This window comes from Rhinopithecus bieti, unplaced genomic scaffold, assembly GCF_001698545.2.
Source record: "Rhinopithecus bieti isolate Rb0 unplaced genomic scaffold, ASM169854v2 scaffold_12013, whole genome shotgun sequence".
Classification (NCBI taxonomy): domain Eukaryota; kingdom Metazoa; phylum Chordata; class Mammalia; order Primates; family Cercopithecidae; genus Rhinopithecus; species Rhinopithecus bieti.
Genome location: NW_016807120.1, coordinates 762637 through 780680, shown reverse-complemented (window position 1 = coordinate 780680; position 18044 = coordinate 762637). Strand labels below are relative to the sequence as shown.

General features: G+C 39.5%; 1 protein-coding gene across 1 annotated transcript in view; it reads right to left on the bottom strand.

Moving 5' to 3' along the window:
- The window catches only part of ARHGEF26 (Rho guanine nucleotide exchange factor 26), a 141094-nt gene that overhangs the window by 54971 nt on the left and 68079 nt on the right, over positions 1-18044 (bottom strand). The window contains exons 7-9 of the mRNA XM_017880260.1: positions 13795-13947; positions 10233-10362; positions 6934-7008 (exon numbers count right to left, since the gene is read on the bottom strand). Of these exons, the coding sequence (XP_017735749.1) occupies positions 6934-7008; positions 10233-10362; positions 13795-13947 (358 nt within the window). The remainder of the gene's footprint in view (positions 1-6933; positions 7009-10232; positions 10363-13794; positions 13948-18044) is intronic.

Below are 18044 nucleotides of genomic sequence, written 5' to 3'. Positions count from 1 at the left end.
TAAATTATTATAAATTATGTGATATTATTTATAATAAAATATTATTATTTTATATAATAATAAAAAATTATTAAAATGTCCACACTACACAAAGAAATCTACAGATTAAATGTAAACCCTATCAAAGTACTAATGACATTCTTTACAAAAATATAAAAAATCCTAAAATTTATATGAAACCACGAAAGACCCACAATGGCCACAGCCATCCTAAGCAAAAAGAACAACATTGGAAGAATCACTTTACCTGACTTCAAATTATACTACAGAGTTATAATAACCAAGACAGCATGGCACTGGCATAAAAACAGACACATAGGCCAGAGAAGCAGTAAAAAAGAACTTAAAAACAAATCCACACACCTACAGTGAACTCATTTATGACATGAGTACCAAGAACATACACTGAGGAAAAGACAATCTAATAACGGTGCTGGGAAAACTGAAAATCCATACACAGAAGAATAAAACTATACCCCTATCTCTTACTATATACAAAAATCAAATCAAAATGGAGTAAATACTTAAATCTAAGACCTCAAACTATGAAACTACTATAAGAAAATGTTGGGGAGAATCTCTAGGACATTGGTCTGGGCAAAATTCCTTGAAAATACCCTACAACCACAGGCAACCAAAGTAAAAATGGACAAACGGGATCACATCAAGTTAAAAGTCTTCTGCAAAGTATAGAGTCAATAAAGTGAAGAGAAAACCCCCAGAATAGAAGAAAAATATGTGCAAGCTACCCATCTGACAAAGGATTAATAACCAGAATATATAAGAAGTTCAAACAACTCTATAGGAAAAAATCTAACAATCCAATCAAAAATGTGCAAAGATTTGAATAGACATTTTTCAAAAGAAGACACACACATGGCAAACAGGCATATGAAAAGGTCCTCAACATCACTGATCATTAGCAAAATGCAAATCAAAACTACAATGAGATATTATCTTATTCCAGTTAAAATGGCTTATATCCAAAAGACAGGCAATAATAAATGCTGGCAAGGCTGTGGAGAAAAGGCAACCCTCATACACTGATAGTGAGCATGTAAATTAATACAACCACAATGGAATACAGTTTGGAGGTTCCTTTAAAAACTAAAAATTGATTACTATATGATTCAGAAATCCTACTGCTGGGTATATACCCAAAAGAAAGGAAATCAGTATATCAAAGAGATATCTGGACTTCTATGTTTGCTGCAGTACTGTCTACAATAGCTAAGATCTTGAAGCAACCTAAGTGTCCATCAATAGATGAATGAATAAAGAAAATGTAGTACATATACACAACGGAGTATCATGCAACCATGAAAAAGAATGATATCCAGTCATTTGCAACAACATAGCTATAACAGGAGATCATTATGTTAAATGAAATAAGCCAGACACAGAAAGGCAAACATTACATGTTCTCATTTGTGGGATTAAAAAAATTTTTTAAATGAACTTATGGAGAGTAGAATGATGCTTACTGGAGGCTAGGAAGGGTAGTCGGGGGCTGGGGAGGAGGTGGGGATGGTTAATGGGTACAAAAAAAAAAATGAATAGGACCTACTATATGATCTATAAAATAGCACAACAGGGTGACAATAGTCAATAATAACCCCCTACATTTTAAAATGAAGAGTTTAACTGAATTATTTTTAATTCAAAAAATAAATGCTTGAGGGGATGGATACCCCATTCTCCATGATTTTTTTTTTTTAATACTTTAAGTTCTAGGGTACATGTGCACAACGTGCAGGTTTGTTACATATGTATACATGTGCCATGTTGGTGTGTTGCACCAATTAACTCGTCATTTACATTAGTTATATCTCCTAATGCTATCCCTCCCCCCTCCTCCCTCCCCACAACAGGCCCTGGTGTGTGATGTTCCCCACCCTGTGTTCAAGTGTTCCCGTTGTTCAATTCCCACCTATGAGTGAGAACATGTGGTGTTTGGTTTTCTGTCCTTGCGAAAGTTTGCTCAGAATGATGGTTTCCAGCTTCATCCATGTCCCTACAAAGGACATGAACTCATCCTTTTTTATGGCTGCATAGTATTCCATGGTGTATATGTGCCACATTTTCTTAATCCAGTCTATCATTGATGGATATTTGGGTTGGTTTCAAGTTTTTGCTATTGTGAATTGTGTAGGAGTAAACACACGTGTGCATGTGTCTTCATAGAAGCATGATTTATAATCCTTTGGGTATATACCCAGTAATGAGATGGTGGGGTCAAATGGTATTTCTAGTTCCAGATCCTTGAGGAATTGCCACACTGTCTTCCCATGATGTACTTATTTCACACTGCATGCCTATATCAAAATATCTCATGTACCTCATAAATATATGTACCTACGATGTACCCACACAATTAAATAATAAAATAATAAAAATATTTTCATATCTACTTATCTATAAAAAACTATTTCAATACTTTTCAGGGAACAGGTGGTTTTCGACTACATGAGAATTTATTTAGTGGTGATTTATGAGATTTTGGTGTACCCTTCACCTGAGCAGTGTACACTACGCCCAATGTGTACTCCTTTATCCCATCTCCCTCTCCCCTCTTCTCCCCAAATCCCCAAAGTCTATTATATCATTCTTATGGCTTTGCATCTTCATAGTTTACCTCCCACTTATAAGTGAGAACATAAGATAATTGGTTTTCCATTCCTGAGTTACTACACTTAGAATAATGGTCTCCAACTCCATCCAAGTTGCTGCAAATGTCATTATTTTGTTTCTTTTCACAGCTGAGTAGTATTCCATGGTGTATATATACCACATTTCCTTTACCCACTCATTGGTTGATGGACATTTGGATTAGTTCCATATTTTTCCAACTGCAAATTGTGCTACTATAAACATGAGTGTGCAAGTGTCTTTTTCACGTAATGACTTCTTTTCCTTTGGGTAGATACCCAGCAGTGGGACTGCTGGATTGAATGGTAGCTCTACTTTTAGTTCTTTAAGGAATCTCCATACTGTTTTCCATACTGGTTGTACTAGTTTACATTCCCACCATCAGAGTAAAGGTATCTCCTTTTCACCACATCCATGCCAACATCTATTATTTTTTTATTTTTAAATTATGGCCATCTTTGCAGGAGTAAGTTGGTACCTCATTGTGGTTTTAATTTGCATTTACAGTTAGTGATGTTGAGCATTTTTTCACGTTTGTTGACCATTTGTCATACACATGTACTTCTTTGTAAATGGATGAAGCAGTATGTTACAGTAAACGATTAAATAGAGCTTGACTATTTTGCCTCTGGGACAAAAGCTCATAACATAACACTATCTCCAACTCTAAATAGAATTTTGATGAGGTCAGAGTTAAAGCAGACATTCTCTTTCCATGGGAGAGTAAACAGAAGGAAATAACAGGGAAGATTCATTTGGCATAAGACCATCTCTTGATCACTATTCCTTACACAGTACATATCACTCTGGATGACATGAATTATCAGAATCCTATAGAAATTATCAGATTCCCTAAAATATCTCCCCACCCCCCGCATGTTAACAGACAATCAGGAGGTAAGCACATTTTTCATTTTACAGAAATGTTGTTCTTGTTTTTAAGTTGTTTGATGAGGTCAATAAGTCTTTCCAAGGCCCCAAATTAAAGAAATTGTCACAGCTTTTTCAGCAACATGCATGAGCAATTTCAGCGAAGTATTATTTGCATCTTGCAAATAAACTGCATTATTTTAATTACCAAAAAGGTATGACTCTTTTTTTCCAAGAATGAGTAACTACCTAGAGACACTTACCCAAGAGATTAAGGCAGCATCTAGTTCTAAAATCTTGGGCCTCAACATACCAAATTTAACTCTCTAAAATAAAATACTGGGAACTCCCAATTTCTCTGATTTTAGATAAAGCAAACAAATGTAGTTCTACATTTTCATTCTGAACCATAAATGCTCTCTATGCATACTCTTTCTACTGAAAATATTCAATTGTTTTCCCAGAATCTATAAAACCTCATCAGTAACCTTTACAAATAAAAAAGAAGATTAATTCTTCAGCTGACTATGTTGATTTCAACTTCCCTATAACACTGGGAGACTGAAGGAATAATTCTAATATTCATGACTCATTCTCAATAGAGAGAAAGGTATGATGCCCTTCAGAGAAAGCAAGTCATTGGAGTGATACCTCTTCACATGATAGCCTTTTGTATACTTATAGTATCAAAGTAAAGCAATTCACTGGTCTATTACATTTTTGCCAAGCCTTTCCTGAAAGTATCAGTATGAAATCAAGTGAACAAGAGATGCCTGAAGGAATGTAGTCATCTACTGTAACTAAGATGTAAAATTCCGTTGAAAAAAGAAGTAACGGCCCGGTGCGCGGTGGCTCAAGCCTGTAATCCCAGCACTTTGGGGAGGCCGAGACGGGCGGTATCACGAGGTCCACGAGATCTAGACCATCCTGGTAACACGGTGAAACCCCGTCTCTACTAAAAAATACAAAAACAAAAAACTAGCCGGAGCGAGGGTGGGCATGCGCCTGTAGTCCCAGCTACTCGGTGAGACTGGGCAGGAGAATGGCGGTAAACCCAGGAGGGCGGAGGCTTACAGTGAGCTGAGATCCGGCCACTGCATCCAAGCCCCGGGGGACAGAGCGAGACTCGTCTCAAAAAAAAAAAAAAAGAAAAAATAATCACAATTTCAGGTTTAATTCAATAGCCAATTTACAAGTACCTTCCTATTTTTTTCTCTGTGCAAATTCTTTTTCTTCAGTTTCTTAGTAACAATCAGGCAAAATTTGTCAAAATATCATTTATGTCCAAGACTAGAACTTCTCTAGTAGTTTCTCTTAAAAACCTTCCCCGTTTCCCTCCCTCACCCTCCCCTAGGAAGACAGCATAGGGCTTGAGGTCTTGCAGGAAGCGCCACTGGCAGTAATACCTTATGTAACTTCTCACTTGTCAGGCTTTCTTTACTTAGTGTTCCCAAAACAGGTGTGCAGACCACTGATGGGATGAAGAGATGAATTTAAGCTCACAGATGCACTTACTTTTAATACAAAACTATATGTTAGAAAAATAAACAACTAGCTAATAAAACCCATGATTTTGTAATTATTATTGGCAAGGATGAGGATAAGTAAAATGGTGACTCGATGTAAAGTTGACTAAAAGAAACAGTACTTCATAGTAAAGTGGTACAAAGCCATACCCAATTCATATAGGGCTATGTAACTGGAGACATTTAGGAAGCTTCTGATGCTACCATTATCTTTGCTCCTCTGTGCCAACCTCATACAACATCCTCAGTGATACTTATATATTCTATTGCTTCCTCTCAGCTAGATATTTCTATTAGTAGCTAACTCTACCTACATTTTTCTAATCTTTAAACAAATACACTAACAAAGACCCTCTCTCACTTCCCTTTCAGCCACAGCTCTTTCTCTTTCCACTCCCCGAATCTTAGACAGTCAGCTACCACTGCTGGCTGGCTGCACATTCACACCTCCCTCTCATTTCTCCATACACTCAGCTCAGGTTTCCTGCCCCATCCCCCAACCCCAGTATATAACCTACCTGACGATAAACCCAAGGATAGCTTCAATCATTATCTCACTTTATCTTTCAGGAGCATTCAACAGAGTTAACCACCAAATTATCTGCCATTTGCCAAGCTATTACAGTTTCCCTTCTTCTCTAGTATGTTTTACTTTGTTTTGATCTTTTTTTTGTTTTTTTTTAGTTTCCTCCACTGGCTTCTTTTCCCTAAATAAGACTGTGAACGCTAGCATTCCTCATGGTCATTCCTCAGGCTCACTACCCTTCTCATTCCATATAGTCTCCCTAGGTAACCTCATCCACTCTCCCAGCTCCAACTATTGTCCATATGCTGATGATTCCCAAATCCATGTCTCCAGGTCTCCTCTCTGGGCTTCTGACTTGTTTATTTAGCCAACTTGGATGTTCTATAGGAATCTCAATGACAATGCGACCCAAATGGAACTTACCCACTCTCCCTATGTTTCTATTGTAGATGAAGAAGAGCATCCACCTTGCCGTCCAAGCCACAGACCATAGTCCTTGACTTCTGTTCTGAAATGTGCTCATCCAATCAGTCCCCAAGTCTGCCTCCCCAGTATACAGGCAGACCTCTCACCACCTTACCATCATGTCAATAGAGGCCACTGCCATCCCTTGCTCATCAACTACCACTGGCCTCGGAAGTGGCCCCATCCCCACTATCATCTTCATAATACATGAATTTCGCCTCTACATCATCTTAGGATTAGGCCCCCAACAGCCTAGCATGTGTAACAAGGCCCCACATAGCTGGTTCCCCAGTGCTGTCTCTCAGATTGCGTTCTAGCTACACAGAGAACATTCCAGTTCTTCAAAATCTCCAATATCTTCTTGCCTTTGGATCTCTACACATACCTGAGACACACTCTTCCCACAATCCTGGGCTCAGAGCCACACCTGGGTTAGGTCTCAGCTTAGACACCACTGTGGACTTCCCTAGCACGTCACCCACCACCTTCATTGTAACTCTATTTTAATGTCTGCCTTCCTCTTTCCACTGCACATTCCATGAGCGCAGTGAGCACACGTGTCTCACTCATCACTGCATTTCCAAGAAGTGGCATCATTCTTGGCACAGTAGTTGATACTCAATAACCACTTACTGAACAAGAAATGAATCAACAGCCATTCAGCCACCAAAAGAAAATGAGGTATCTGTAGGCCCTTAAAGCAAAACTGTCTGAAACAGCAAAAATACCAACTTCACTGAGTATAGCAAATATTATTTTGTTTTGCAACTACCTAAAGAATGCTGTGCAAATGGCCATGAGACTCTACCAGTTTTCAGCATCAAGCCAAGACACACTTTGTTCTGAGACAACTGAATGGTTTCCTGTCTCACAAATAAACTGTCACCCAACAGTTACCTTGCTTACTTCCTTCAAGGCTCTTTTGCAGACTTCATACTTCGGAGAGTCCTTAGGTGTTTTTTGACAGATAGTCTGTAATGAAATAAAGGTGAACAAAATTTATTGATTTATTTTATTAAGTAAAATAAAACCAATGTCCAGCCATATCCTCTTACTCATAGCAAACGATGCCAAACATGGTATCATGGATGAGTATGAGGATAATATTAAAACCCAATGTTAAAACCAGGAAATAATCTTTAAACACAGGATCCAAGTCTATCCAGGGAATGGTTAAGTAAGAAGATAGAATTCAGAGGTGGGCACCCTGGCTTCAAATCCCAGGTCTGCCCTTTACTAGTTATGCAACCTTGGGCAAGTCACGTCTTTATAACCCTCTCTTTCCTCATCTGTAAAACTGGGGTGATGCCAAATACATCACAAGGTTGTTAGAAGTGTTAATGATAATTTATGTAAAGTTCTTTATGAGTGCCTGGCATACGGTACGCCCTCAATAAATAAGAGTTACTCTAATTATCACCATTATAATCATTGTTATTAGAGGCAATTATATTTGTAGATGATACATTTTGAATGAAAAGAACAGCCGGGCACAGTGGCTCATATCTGTAATTCCAGCACTTTGGGAGGCCAACATGGGCAGAATGCTTGAGTCCAGGAGTTCAAGACCAGCCAGGGCAATATGGAGAAACTCCATCTCTACAAAAATACCAAAAAAAAAAATTATCCAGGCATGGTGGTGTGCACCTGTGGTCCCAGCCACTCAGGAGGCTAAGGTGGGAGGGTCACTTGAGCCCAGGAGGTGAAGGTCGCAGTGAGCCGAGATCACTTTTTGCACTCCTGGGTGACAGAGTCTCAAAGAAATAACAACCAACCAACCAAAAAAAAAAAAAATGAGCAAGGGAAAAAGAGCCTGCTAGGTTTTCTGTGATATATTTATACAGAGAAATTTCATTTGAGATAGCAAAATCAAGGTCAAAGAGGGTCAATTCCCAGTAAATTTAATTACCTATAACTTTAAAGCTATACACACACATTCAAAGTCCAAAGAACCAATTTAATTATTGAAACTGTTTATTTTAATTAACAAGCTTAATTGAATTTTCAAATGAGGTAAAATTGAAAAGACACTACTTTAAGTACATTTATATTCTGCCTAAATGGCCAGATTTCCACACATGAGAAACAGATTACAGGAACAGGCATCAGGCAGAGGTAGAAAGTAGCTGGGGACTAGCAAGTCACTGGTCCCTTAAATGTACAGAAGCACCAAGCCAAACCATCTGAAAGTCAGGCATCAAGATTTTTAACTATGTGCTATGTGAGAAACACAGAACGCACCATCTGTGGAGGTTCTTGTATTTTTTGACTACGACCTACTGTAAGAAATACTTTTACACTGCAACCAGCACACATGCACACACAAATGAACCAGAATTTTATGAAACAATATTTAACCACTTTATGAGCAATGTACATACGCTCATAATTCAAAAATCAGTTTTATGACCCACTAATGGGTATGAAAGCAGCATGAAAAATACTGGTTTATGTCCCTGAGAGCAGGCATCCGTAGCTGGACTCCATATATTGATATTTTATGTAAAATTCTGTGCATATACAAACTCTCTGGGAAGAAAAGCTATAGCTTTACTCAGAATCTCAATGGGGTCTGTGGCTTAAAAAAAGCTTAAAGCCTACTGAGCAATCATGGCATGAATCTCCAACACTGTATAACATAATGTGTTAGATTTTGGAGTCCCATTCTATACAAGTAAATTTCTCAAATTTAAAGAGGCTATAAAAGGCTTGGCGATCATAGCATATATAAAATCTGGAAAACATGTTTAAAATGCATTTCATTTATTTTTGTTCTTTTATTTCAATTCTCAAAGAGGAATAAAATGCATTTTCAGAAGAAGAAAAATAATCTGAAAATTCCAAAGTCTAACATTACAAGAAATGTTATATTTACAAAGCACTCACTTCTTGTTTAAAAAAACAGTCACGTTTGAAATAATATTTCCTTACATGGACCAAAGTTTCCTTCTTAAGCCAAAATTTGATTTTGATAACTTAGCAGCATTCTATCTTTAAACACGATAAATACTGATTTCAAAAAAAAAAATCAGAAAGTGAAATGTTCAAAACCGCAAGCTTCCCAAAATGCACTCAGGAGGGAAGTTCCTGAATTACAGGAGATGGGTGGAGAAGGTGTAAAGGTGGTAGAACAAGGTGAACTTGAGGAGCACAAGGTGCTGTGAATCCTGAAATAACTGACAAAACCTCTCCAAAACTGCAGCAGTCAGCTAAATGCTCATGATCTCATGCTTTTACACATTTCAAAATTTCAGCATTTTTAAAGAATATGTTTTAGAATTTACAATGGGAAACAGAGGTGAAATTTACTTTGTAACCTTAATCATAATTTTAATATATATTTTACTTTAATCAGTAAAATCAGGTATGTAAAAGTTGACCTTATATCAACATTATGATCCAATTTTAAAGTAGGATTGTAACAAAATATTTTCTAATTAGATCAAAAAGACACTCTGTGGTCCACTGCTGGGATGGCACCTGTGTCAAGCCACCCTGTTTTTCTCTTTTGCTGCTCTAGCAGGTCCAGTGCAGCCAGTAGCAGGCTCTCCTGCCCATAGCCTACCTGTCTTTCCAGCTGCAGGTACTACTAGGCAGATTCCACTCACTCTTCCCAGTCATGTCTTGCCATTATTCAAAGTCAAACACTTGCTTTCTTCATGAATGCTGCCTAACACAAGAAAGATGCTGGGCTTTCCTCACTCACTTTGCACAATGATAATACAGGCAATACTAAGCCTTGTCATGCTGAAGAGACACTCATTCCTGTATGAAATAGAAGCCCCAGGGCACCTTGGAACATTATAGATGAAGGGATCTCAGTGATCAGTCTGAGGAATCTTAGGCCCAAAGAGACTGAGTTGCTCAAGGTCACATGCCTAATGGCTTAGCTAGAATTGGAATCCAGGCCTCCTGACATAAAGAAGCCACAACTCTTCCTATTTCAAAAACTGCTGAGTAAGTGGGCGATGAGATCCAATTTCTTCAGAATGACCACAGAAGCCTAAATGAAAGATAATTTCCAGAGATATCAGACACAGGTGAGATTTTCCGAACAAATACCACCTTCTCGCTTAATTGGGGGATTTTTAGACCTTTAAATATGCATCAATTTAAGTGGAATAAGAATAATTTTCTTAATCAGATTTAGAGAAGCACAGCTATCCACAGAGGAAAAAGCCACTGTCATGTCTTACATCCATCAGCAGGGGAAGGCGGGTCACCCTCTGCATGGGGAGAATGAGAAAAGAGATCATGGGTAAGTTCCTACAGTCTTCATGGGACTCAATCCTTGACAATACTTCCTTAAAGGATGGATTGGTAGCTCTGAGGGAAAACACAGAAAAGAGAAACTTCAAAATATGTCCTCCTCAAATTAAGCAGCAAGTAAAAATGTATTAAAAAGATACTGTGATAAATCCAAATGGCATCTACTATTTTAAACTATATGAAAACATCATAAGCACATAATTACACAGGCAAATATGAATGGCTTGTCTGCCTTTCATATTCGAGGCTGAATATAATAAGATGTGGATTTCACATAACAGTATTAACAACAAGGCAAAACATGTATGAGTTAGAAATTTATACAAGTGGAAGGTAAGCAAATGAAGAAGCCATGGTATCATAATGGTGAATATATGGGTCATAAATCAGTATACAGACTAGGTCTTACATCTGATCATCTATAAACACATAAAATTAATAAGATCATAAATAATATGTTTTAAGCCACTTCTCTAGTCCTAGACAATGATATAAGAAATTAACAGTTAGACTGGATTTCAGAGGCTTTAGGCCACAAAGATCCTCTTTCTGAGACAGACAACCTTTTGATCACATCAGTCAAAATATTCCTCTTTTTCTCCTGTTAATGTAAGAAAAATATTCATCCTGCTATAACATTTCAATGAAACTTAGCAAGATACTGTGACATATATTCTTTCATGTGGAACCACCTACATAACTTTTAAGGAAGGCCAGATAGGGATTCCAGTAAGAAAATGGAATGCAGAAAGGTCCCTACCTCACCAAGTAAATATGACTTAGTAACTGGCAAAGACAGAAGTCAAACCCAGGTTTGTTTGGTTTTTTTTGAGATGGAGTCTTGCTCTGTCACCCGGGCTGGAGTGCAGTGGCACGATCTTGGCTCACTGCAGCCTCCCAGGTTTAAGCGATTCTATGCCTCAGCCTCACGAGTAGCTGGGATTACCAGTGTGCGCCATGACGCCCAGCTAATTTTTGTATCTTTAGTAGAGACAGGGTTTCGTCATGTTGGCCAGGGTAGTCTTGAACTCCTGGTTTCAAGTAATCCATCTGCCTCGGCCTCCCGAAGTGGTGGGATTACAGGCATGAGCCACTGTGCCCGGCCTCAAACCTAAATTTTCTAATGTTAAATCTGACATTCTTGTCCCCCCCATCTCTCACTCTCTTACCTCACTTCATCCCATGAGGAGCTCTGTAGAGCTCCACTGCCACTTTCCAAGGCAGGGAGGGTAGGAGGTAGATGGATATTGTACTCCCATGAGGGGAGAAGGAAGCAGGATAGTGGCAATAGAGTCATTTTTAAAAAAAATGTTATTTTGAAAATGAAATAATTTTGTTCAAGGCTGCTACTAAAAGCAGGGAGGGGGAGAATGCCAGAATAGCAAAAGAAATGATACAGTAACATTTCATTTCCATTTTCTCTAATTGAGAAGTTTTAAGTTTCCTTTTACTGACAGCTTTGACAAGATTTTTTAGAAAGTTAAAAAATATATTTAAAAAACTCTAAATTAGTTGTATATTTAAACAACTCAGGTCCTAGTCCCCTACCTCACCTTCCAAAGGCTCTGATTAAATAGTCTGGGATGGACTCTGGACACTGTATATTTGCTCATTTCCAGGCCCCAAAGTATTTCTAACATACAGTTAGAATTGAAAGCCACGGTTCTAACCTTAAATTCACATCAACTGTGGGCCAGGCGCAGTGGCTCACGCCTGTAATCCCAGAACTTTGGGAGGCAGAGACAGGTGGATCACGAGGTCAGGAGATCGAGACCATCCTGGCTAACACGATGAAACCCGGCCTCTACTAAAAATACAAAAACATTAGCCAGGTGTGGTGGCACGCACTTGTAGTCCCAGCTACTCGGGAGGCTGAGACAAGAGAATCGCTTGAATCTAGGATGTGGAAGTTGCAGTGACGCAAGATTGTGCCACTGCACTCCAGCCTGGGCGACAGAGCGAGACTCCATCTGGGTGGGGGAGGGGAAATCACATCAACTCATCAACTGCAACAAAGCCCCTGAAAACACAACTACTAATTGCCATGTGAAAGTGCAGATGATGTTATCATTAAGCTAATTTAGATAAAACCTTTAAGAGTCACAGGATGCATAGCAGTACCTAGTGACATTTTTTAAATTCTGCAAAACAAAATGAAACTCAAATTTATCTCTAATTCAAGGCCTTGTTTTCAGACATGAACTTGCATTCTCTAACAGTTACAAGCAACCTCTGTCCCTATAGCAGCTGTTCCCACCAGAGGGTGGTGGAGTGAGGAAGTGATGGGTGTGGTTTTACCCTCAGGGGACCTTCTGCAATGTCTGGGGAGATTTTTGGCATCCAGCAGATGGAAGCCAGGGATGCCCTTAAGCATCTTACCATGCATAGGACAGCCCACCACAAAGACTTATCCAGTCCAAAATGTCAATTGTGCGAACAAACCCTGCTTTATACTAAAAACCTCATTTGGGGTTGGCAGCTGTGTGTTTTCCACCCTGGCTATACGAAAATGTCATGAAGATGTGAAGAAAGGGGGCCATCATCAGCCTTCTCACCAGCTTGGAGGCTTTGACTATTTCTCCAAGCAGCCATAAGTTAGTCATCCTCAACCCCTACTCCTCCACAGGGGTCTCACATATTGCACAGTTGACCAAAGCTCCATGCTATGGTCATAAATGCCACAACTCACAGGAGGGGGTGAGAATGATAACTGCCATTAAGCTCCCAAACTGGGTTTATAGCAGTGCACAACTGTGCTATAAAACAGCTACTTGTGATAAACAGGACTCTTTAAAATACACATAGGCATTACTGAACAATTGGTGACTCTTTTAAGGACACAGATGGCATCATGTATCACATCAAAACTCTCAGTAACCTAAAAAGGACAAAAAGAAGTGTTGGAAAATCTAATACTTGAGACTTCTGCTGCATAACTGAAATCTTCAAGAACATTATTTTTTTCTATTGCCTTCCGTCAGAACTTCTCTCCTCTCCTCAATCCTAACTACCCAAGGGGAGGAATAATCAGCAATTTTTGTAAACAATTCATTATCATTGTCAATTGAACGGATGGAGATTAGAATAGTAGAGAAAACCCTGGATCTTAGCTTCTAGCTCCATCTACTCAAGAATTCCCTCTAGGCCTCAGGGAAACCACTTAATTGCCAGTTAAAAGCTCAGAAAACTAGCAGTGTGGAGTGAGGACCACCTCCGTGTCTTGCAGCAATTAAAAACAAAGAAACAATAAACAAGGACAACATCAAGAACAAACTATAATTTCATAAGACAGAAAATTCTCTACCCACTAGATTTTTCTACTTAAACACCCTCGCCCTAAAAGGAATGCTCTTAAACATTTCTCCTCTGGGAAAGAGCCTATCAGAAGGCATTTCTAAATACAATTCAAAAGATCAATTAATTTCAGTCAATGTAGACTAATTAAAACTAGGTTAGACTATTAAAACTGTAGCATTCAACATTGCTTACAACAATTTTTGTAGTGTTCTTTGTTGGTAGACTTCATTTGTGCAGTATTTCACATAGGGGTCAAATGTGGATGCTGTGTGTTTTTCCACAATGTCACTTATATCATCTATGAAGATATTATTCTGATGTCTTGCTTCCAACTCTATAAAGAACCTGAAAAATCAAAGGGAAAAAAGTTTACATATCTTTCCTACACTCTAACAGATAACAGGTTATCCTCATGTAATGTTATTACATGGGGTTTGAAAATTCAACAGTACACAGTACCAACTAAAAAATATTTTTAAAAACTACAAAAATTTTATCCAAGTTTAAATCTATCATATCAACACCTCCTTGAGGATGGATATTGTGGCTCATGCCTATAATCTCAGCACTTTGGGAGGCTGAGGCAGGAAGATCACTTGAGGCCAGGAGTTCAAGACAAAACCAAAAAAAAAAAAAAAAAAAGTTGTTATTGCTTCAAGTGTTTGGCTTCAAACACCGATAATCCGAGGCATTGCTCTGCCTTCATGTACTTTAGACTAAACATATTTCACTATTTTTCAAGAATTCTTTATGGGAAGGGGAGTGAATGCTTACATATTTTATTTATTGAAAAGTACATGAACAAAACACCTAAATAAATGCTTAAAAAATAAGTCTGAGGCCAGGTGTGGTGGCCCACACTTGTAATCCCAGCACTTCGGGAGGCCGAGGCGGGTAGATCACGAATTGGAGGGATCGAGACCATCCTGGCCAACATGGTGAAATGCCGTCTCCACTAAAAATACAAAAATTAGCCAGGTGTAGTGGCACGTGGCTGTAGTCCCAGCTACTCGGGAGGCTGAGGCAAGAGAATCGCTTGGACCCAGGAGGCAGAGGTTGCAGTGAGCCAAGATCGCGCCACTGCACTCCAGCCTGGCGACAGAGACCCCGTCTCAATAAAAATTTAAAAAAAAAAGAAAAAAAACCCAACAGTCTGAAATAAATCTAACACTATATGGTTTTTTCTCTCAAAATAAAAATAATTATATTATTTTAAATCTGATAATATAAATGGTATTTAAATCCCTCCCTTCCTCCCTCCAATCCCTTCTTTTCTCCCTGCTTCCCTTCTCTTTCTTTCCTTCCCTCCCTCCCTCCCTCCTTCCTTCCTTTCCTTCCTTCCTTTCCTCCCTCCCTCCCTCTCTCTTTCTTTCCTTTCTTTTCTTTTCTTTCTTTCTTCTGAGAAAGGGCCTCACTCTGTCACCAAGGCTGGAGTGCACTGGCATTATCTCTTACCTCACTGCAATCTCCATTTCCCAGGATCAAGTGATTCTCCTGCCTCAGCCTCCTGAGTAGTTGGGATTACAGGCATGTGCCACCATGCCTGGCTAATTTTTGTATTTTTTAGTAGAGATGGGGTTTCACCATATTGACTGGGCTGGTCTCAAACTCCTGACCTCAACCCATCTACCCACCTTGGCCTCCCGAAGTGTTGGGATTACAGGCGTGAGCCACCACACCCGGCCAGTGTTACCAGATTTAGTGTATAAATAGATAGCAATTTAGGGTCATCTACATAGATACATACAAACAAGTAAATGTATCTATAATATACATATATATGATATATGTCATTATATATGTCATATAGATAGCCATTTTTTATCCATTCATCTGCTGATGGAGACTTGGGTAATTTCTAGTTTTTGGCTACCTGGAATAATGCTGCTATGAACATTTGCATACGAATATCTATTTGTGTGTCTGTTTTCAAGTCTCTGGGGTATACATCTATCGGTGGAATTTTAACCACACTGTGCAATAGTATGTGTATGAGTGTGGGGGTGTAGGTATCTGTGTGTGTGTGTGTGTTTGAGAGTGTGTAGAGAAATGATAGCGTAATACCTGAACCAAAACAGAAGAAGCTGAATTATATACCAAGGAGAGGTTAGTTCACTAAACAAAACTGAGTAAGAAATGATCTTTTCCCTCCCAACACTCGCAGTGGAGTGGTTGATGGGAGGCATGCAGCCAATTACAATAGAGGATCTAAAACACAGGTGTGGTATAATAAAATAATAAGTATTTGGTCTTCATCCCTGGTTCTTGGAACACAGCTCCCGAAATACCTGGTATCTCCAGAGTGATAGTGTTTTTCGTATGCCAGAGAGATGACTGGTAGCTGGGGGCCCTTAAAAGATAGCTTCGGCATGGCTCTCCGCATGCCAGAAAGACCAAGCAAGGATTGCAGGGTTGGAACTTTTAGCCATCCCTGCCTACCTCCAGTCATAAGAAGAGAAGAGTTTGAGTTCAATTGTCAAGGAACGATGATTTAATCAATTATGGCTACGTAATGGAGCCTCCATCATAACCCTTAGTTGATGGGGTTAGGGAGGGACGATGAACACCTTGAGGTGCTAGGAGGGTAGCAGGCCCTGAGAGGACTAGGTGGTCTGCAGTACCTACACCCTCTCCAGCCTTGCCCTGTAACAATCCTTGTATTTGGCTGTTCTTGAGTTGTACCCTATATAATAAACCAGAAATTGTAGAGTACCTTCCTGAGTTCTGTGAATCATTTTAGCAAAGCATCAGGGCCTGAAAGAGTGGTGGATTGTGGAAATCCCCCGGCAACTTCGTAGCCAAGTTGGAGAGAAGTGTGGGTAACCTGGGGACCCAATGTTTGCATCTGCTGTCTTAAATGAAGGCAGTTTTGTGGGCTGAAACCTTAAACCTGTGGAGTCTGATGCAAACTCAGGGTGGTTAATGTCAGAACTGAAATTGTAGGCCTGGAAATGTAGGACACACAATTGGTGTCTCAAGGGTTAGAGAACTGGTTGATATAAGAAAAAAAAATCACACATTTGGTGTCAGAAGCATGGTGAGTAAAAATAAAGAGGCCTACAAAGAAAACTCCAGAGGGCAGAGTAACCAACCTCCCGGTAAGCACAGGTGAGGACACGTGTAAGCTGGATCATCACCGCCAAGGATGACATGATGGGAGCAGGGGAGAGAAGCACAATGGGCAGAGGAAGCAACGTGGGTCTGGTTGGGGAAACTGGAAAGTTCAGTGGAGCTGAGTTATAGACTCTAGGAGGAACAAGGGCACAGAAGGAAGACTGCAGAGCAGGCTTGAGCTCAATTGCAAAGGTTAGACTGCGTGCTGGAAAGTTTAGGATTAATCTGCAGACTGTAAGAAACCACTGGAGGTGTGGAAGCCAATAAATCACTCAATCCGAGAAAACTGGAGCAGAGCAAGGATGGATTACTAGCAGGGAGGGACAGATGGCAAGCAGGCTGGTTAGGTGGCTAATCTGGGCAAGTCAACAATAAAGCCTAGTAGTGGAAAATCAAGAGAGAACACAGCGTAGGGTAACAATCTGGAGATAAAATTAATAGACTCAAGAAATTCGTTAGATGGGAAGTCAAGGAAGATGCTGAGATTTCCGGTCAAGGTTTCCACCTGGGCAGCAAAGTGGGTTCTTAAACTATTAATGAAGACAGAGATTCAGGAAGAGGGGGAAGAAGCAGGAAGAGCTCCATTTAATTTTGCCTTGGAGATGCCTAATGGACAGCTAAAAATACACATCTGTGAGGATTCAGAGGAATATGAATTCTAGGTACTGTATCGTTGAGACTACTTGATTTCTAGCTGGTTTTCACATAAATACGAAATATTTGTACAACTGTTTTGTAATGCAAATGTATAGAAAATTGTTCAAAGAAAATCGAAAAAAGAAGAAACCATTCGTAAGGCCATTATCATGTAATTCTAGAATATAAATATCTTGAGGCAAGTATCTCTTACAATTTGTCTTTAGCTTACACTGTTACCAGCCTGAAGGAATGCAACTATATAACCAAAAACAACAGTAACTTGGCTTTTCTCAATGAAAAGGAAAATTTCATTTATTACTGTAAAAGTTTTGCCAAAGTACAATATTAAAAATAAGGTACTGGCCGGGCGCGGTGGCTCAAGCCTGTAATCCCAGCACTTTGGGAGGCCGAGACGGGCGGATCACGAAGTCAGGAGATCGAGACCATCCTGGCTAACATGGTGAAACCCCGTCTCTACTAAAAAAAAAAAAAAAAAAAAAAAACTAGCCGGGCGAGATGGCGGGCGCCTGTAGTCCCAGCTACTCGGGAGGCTGAGGCAGGAGAATGGCGTAAACCCGGGAGGCAGAGCTTGCAGTGAGCTGAGATCCGGCCACTGCACTCCAGCCTGGGGGACAGAGCGAGACTCCCTCTTAAAAAAAAAAAAAAAAAAAAAAAAGGTACTAATTAAA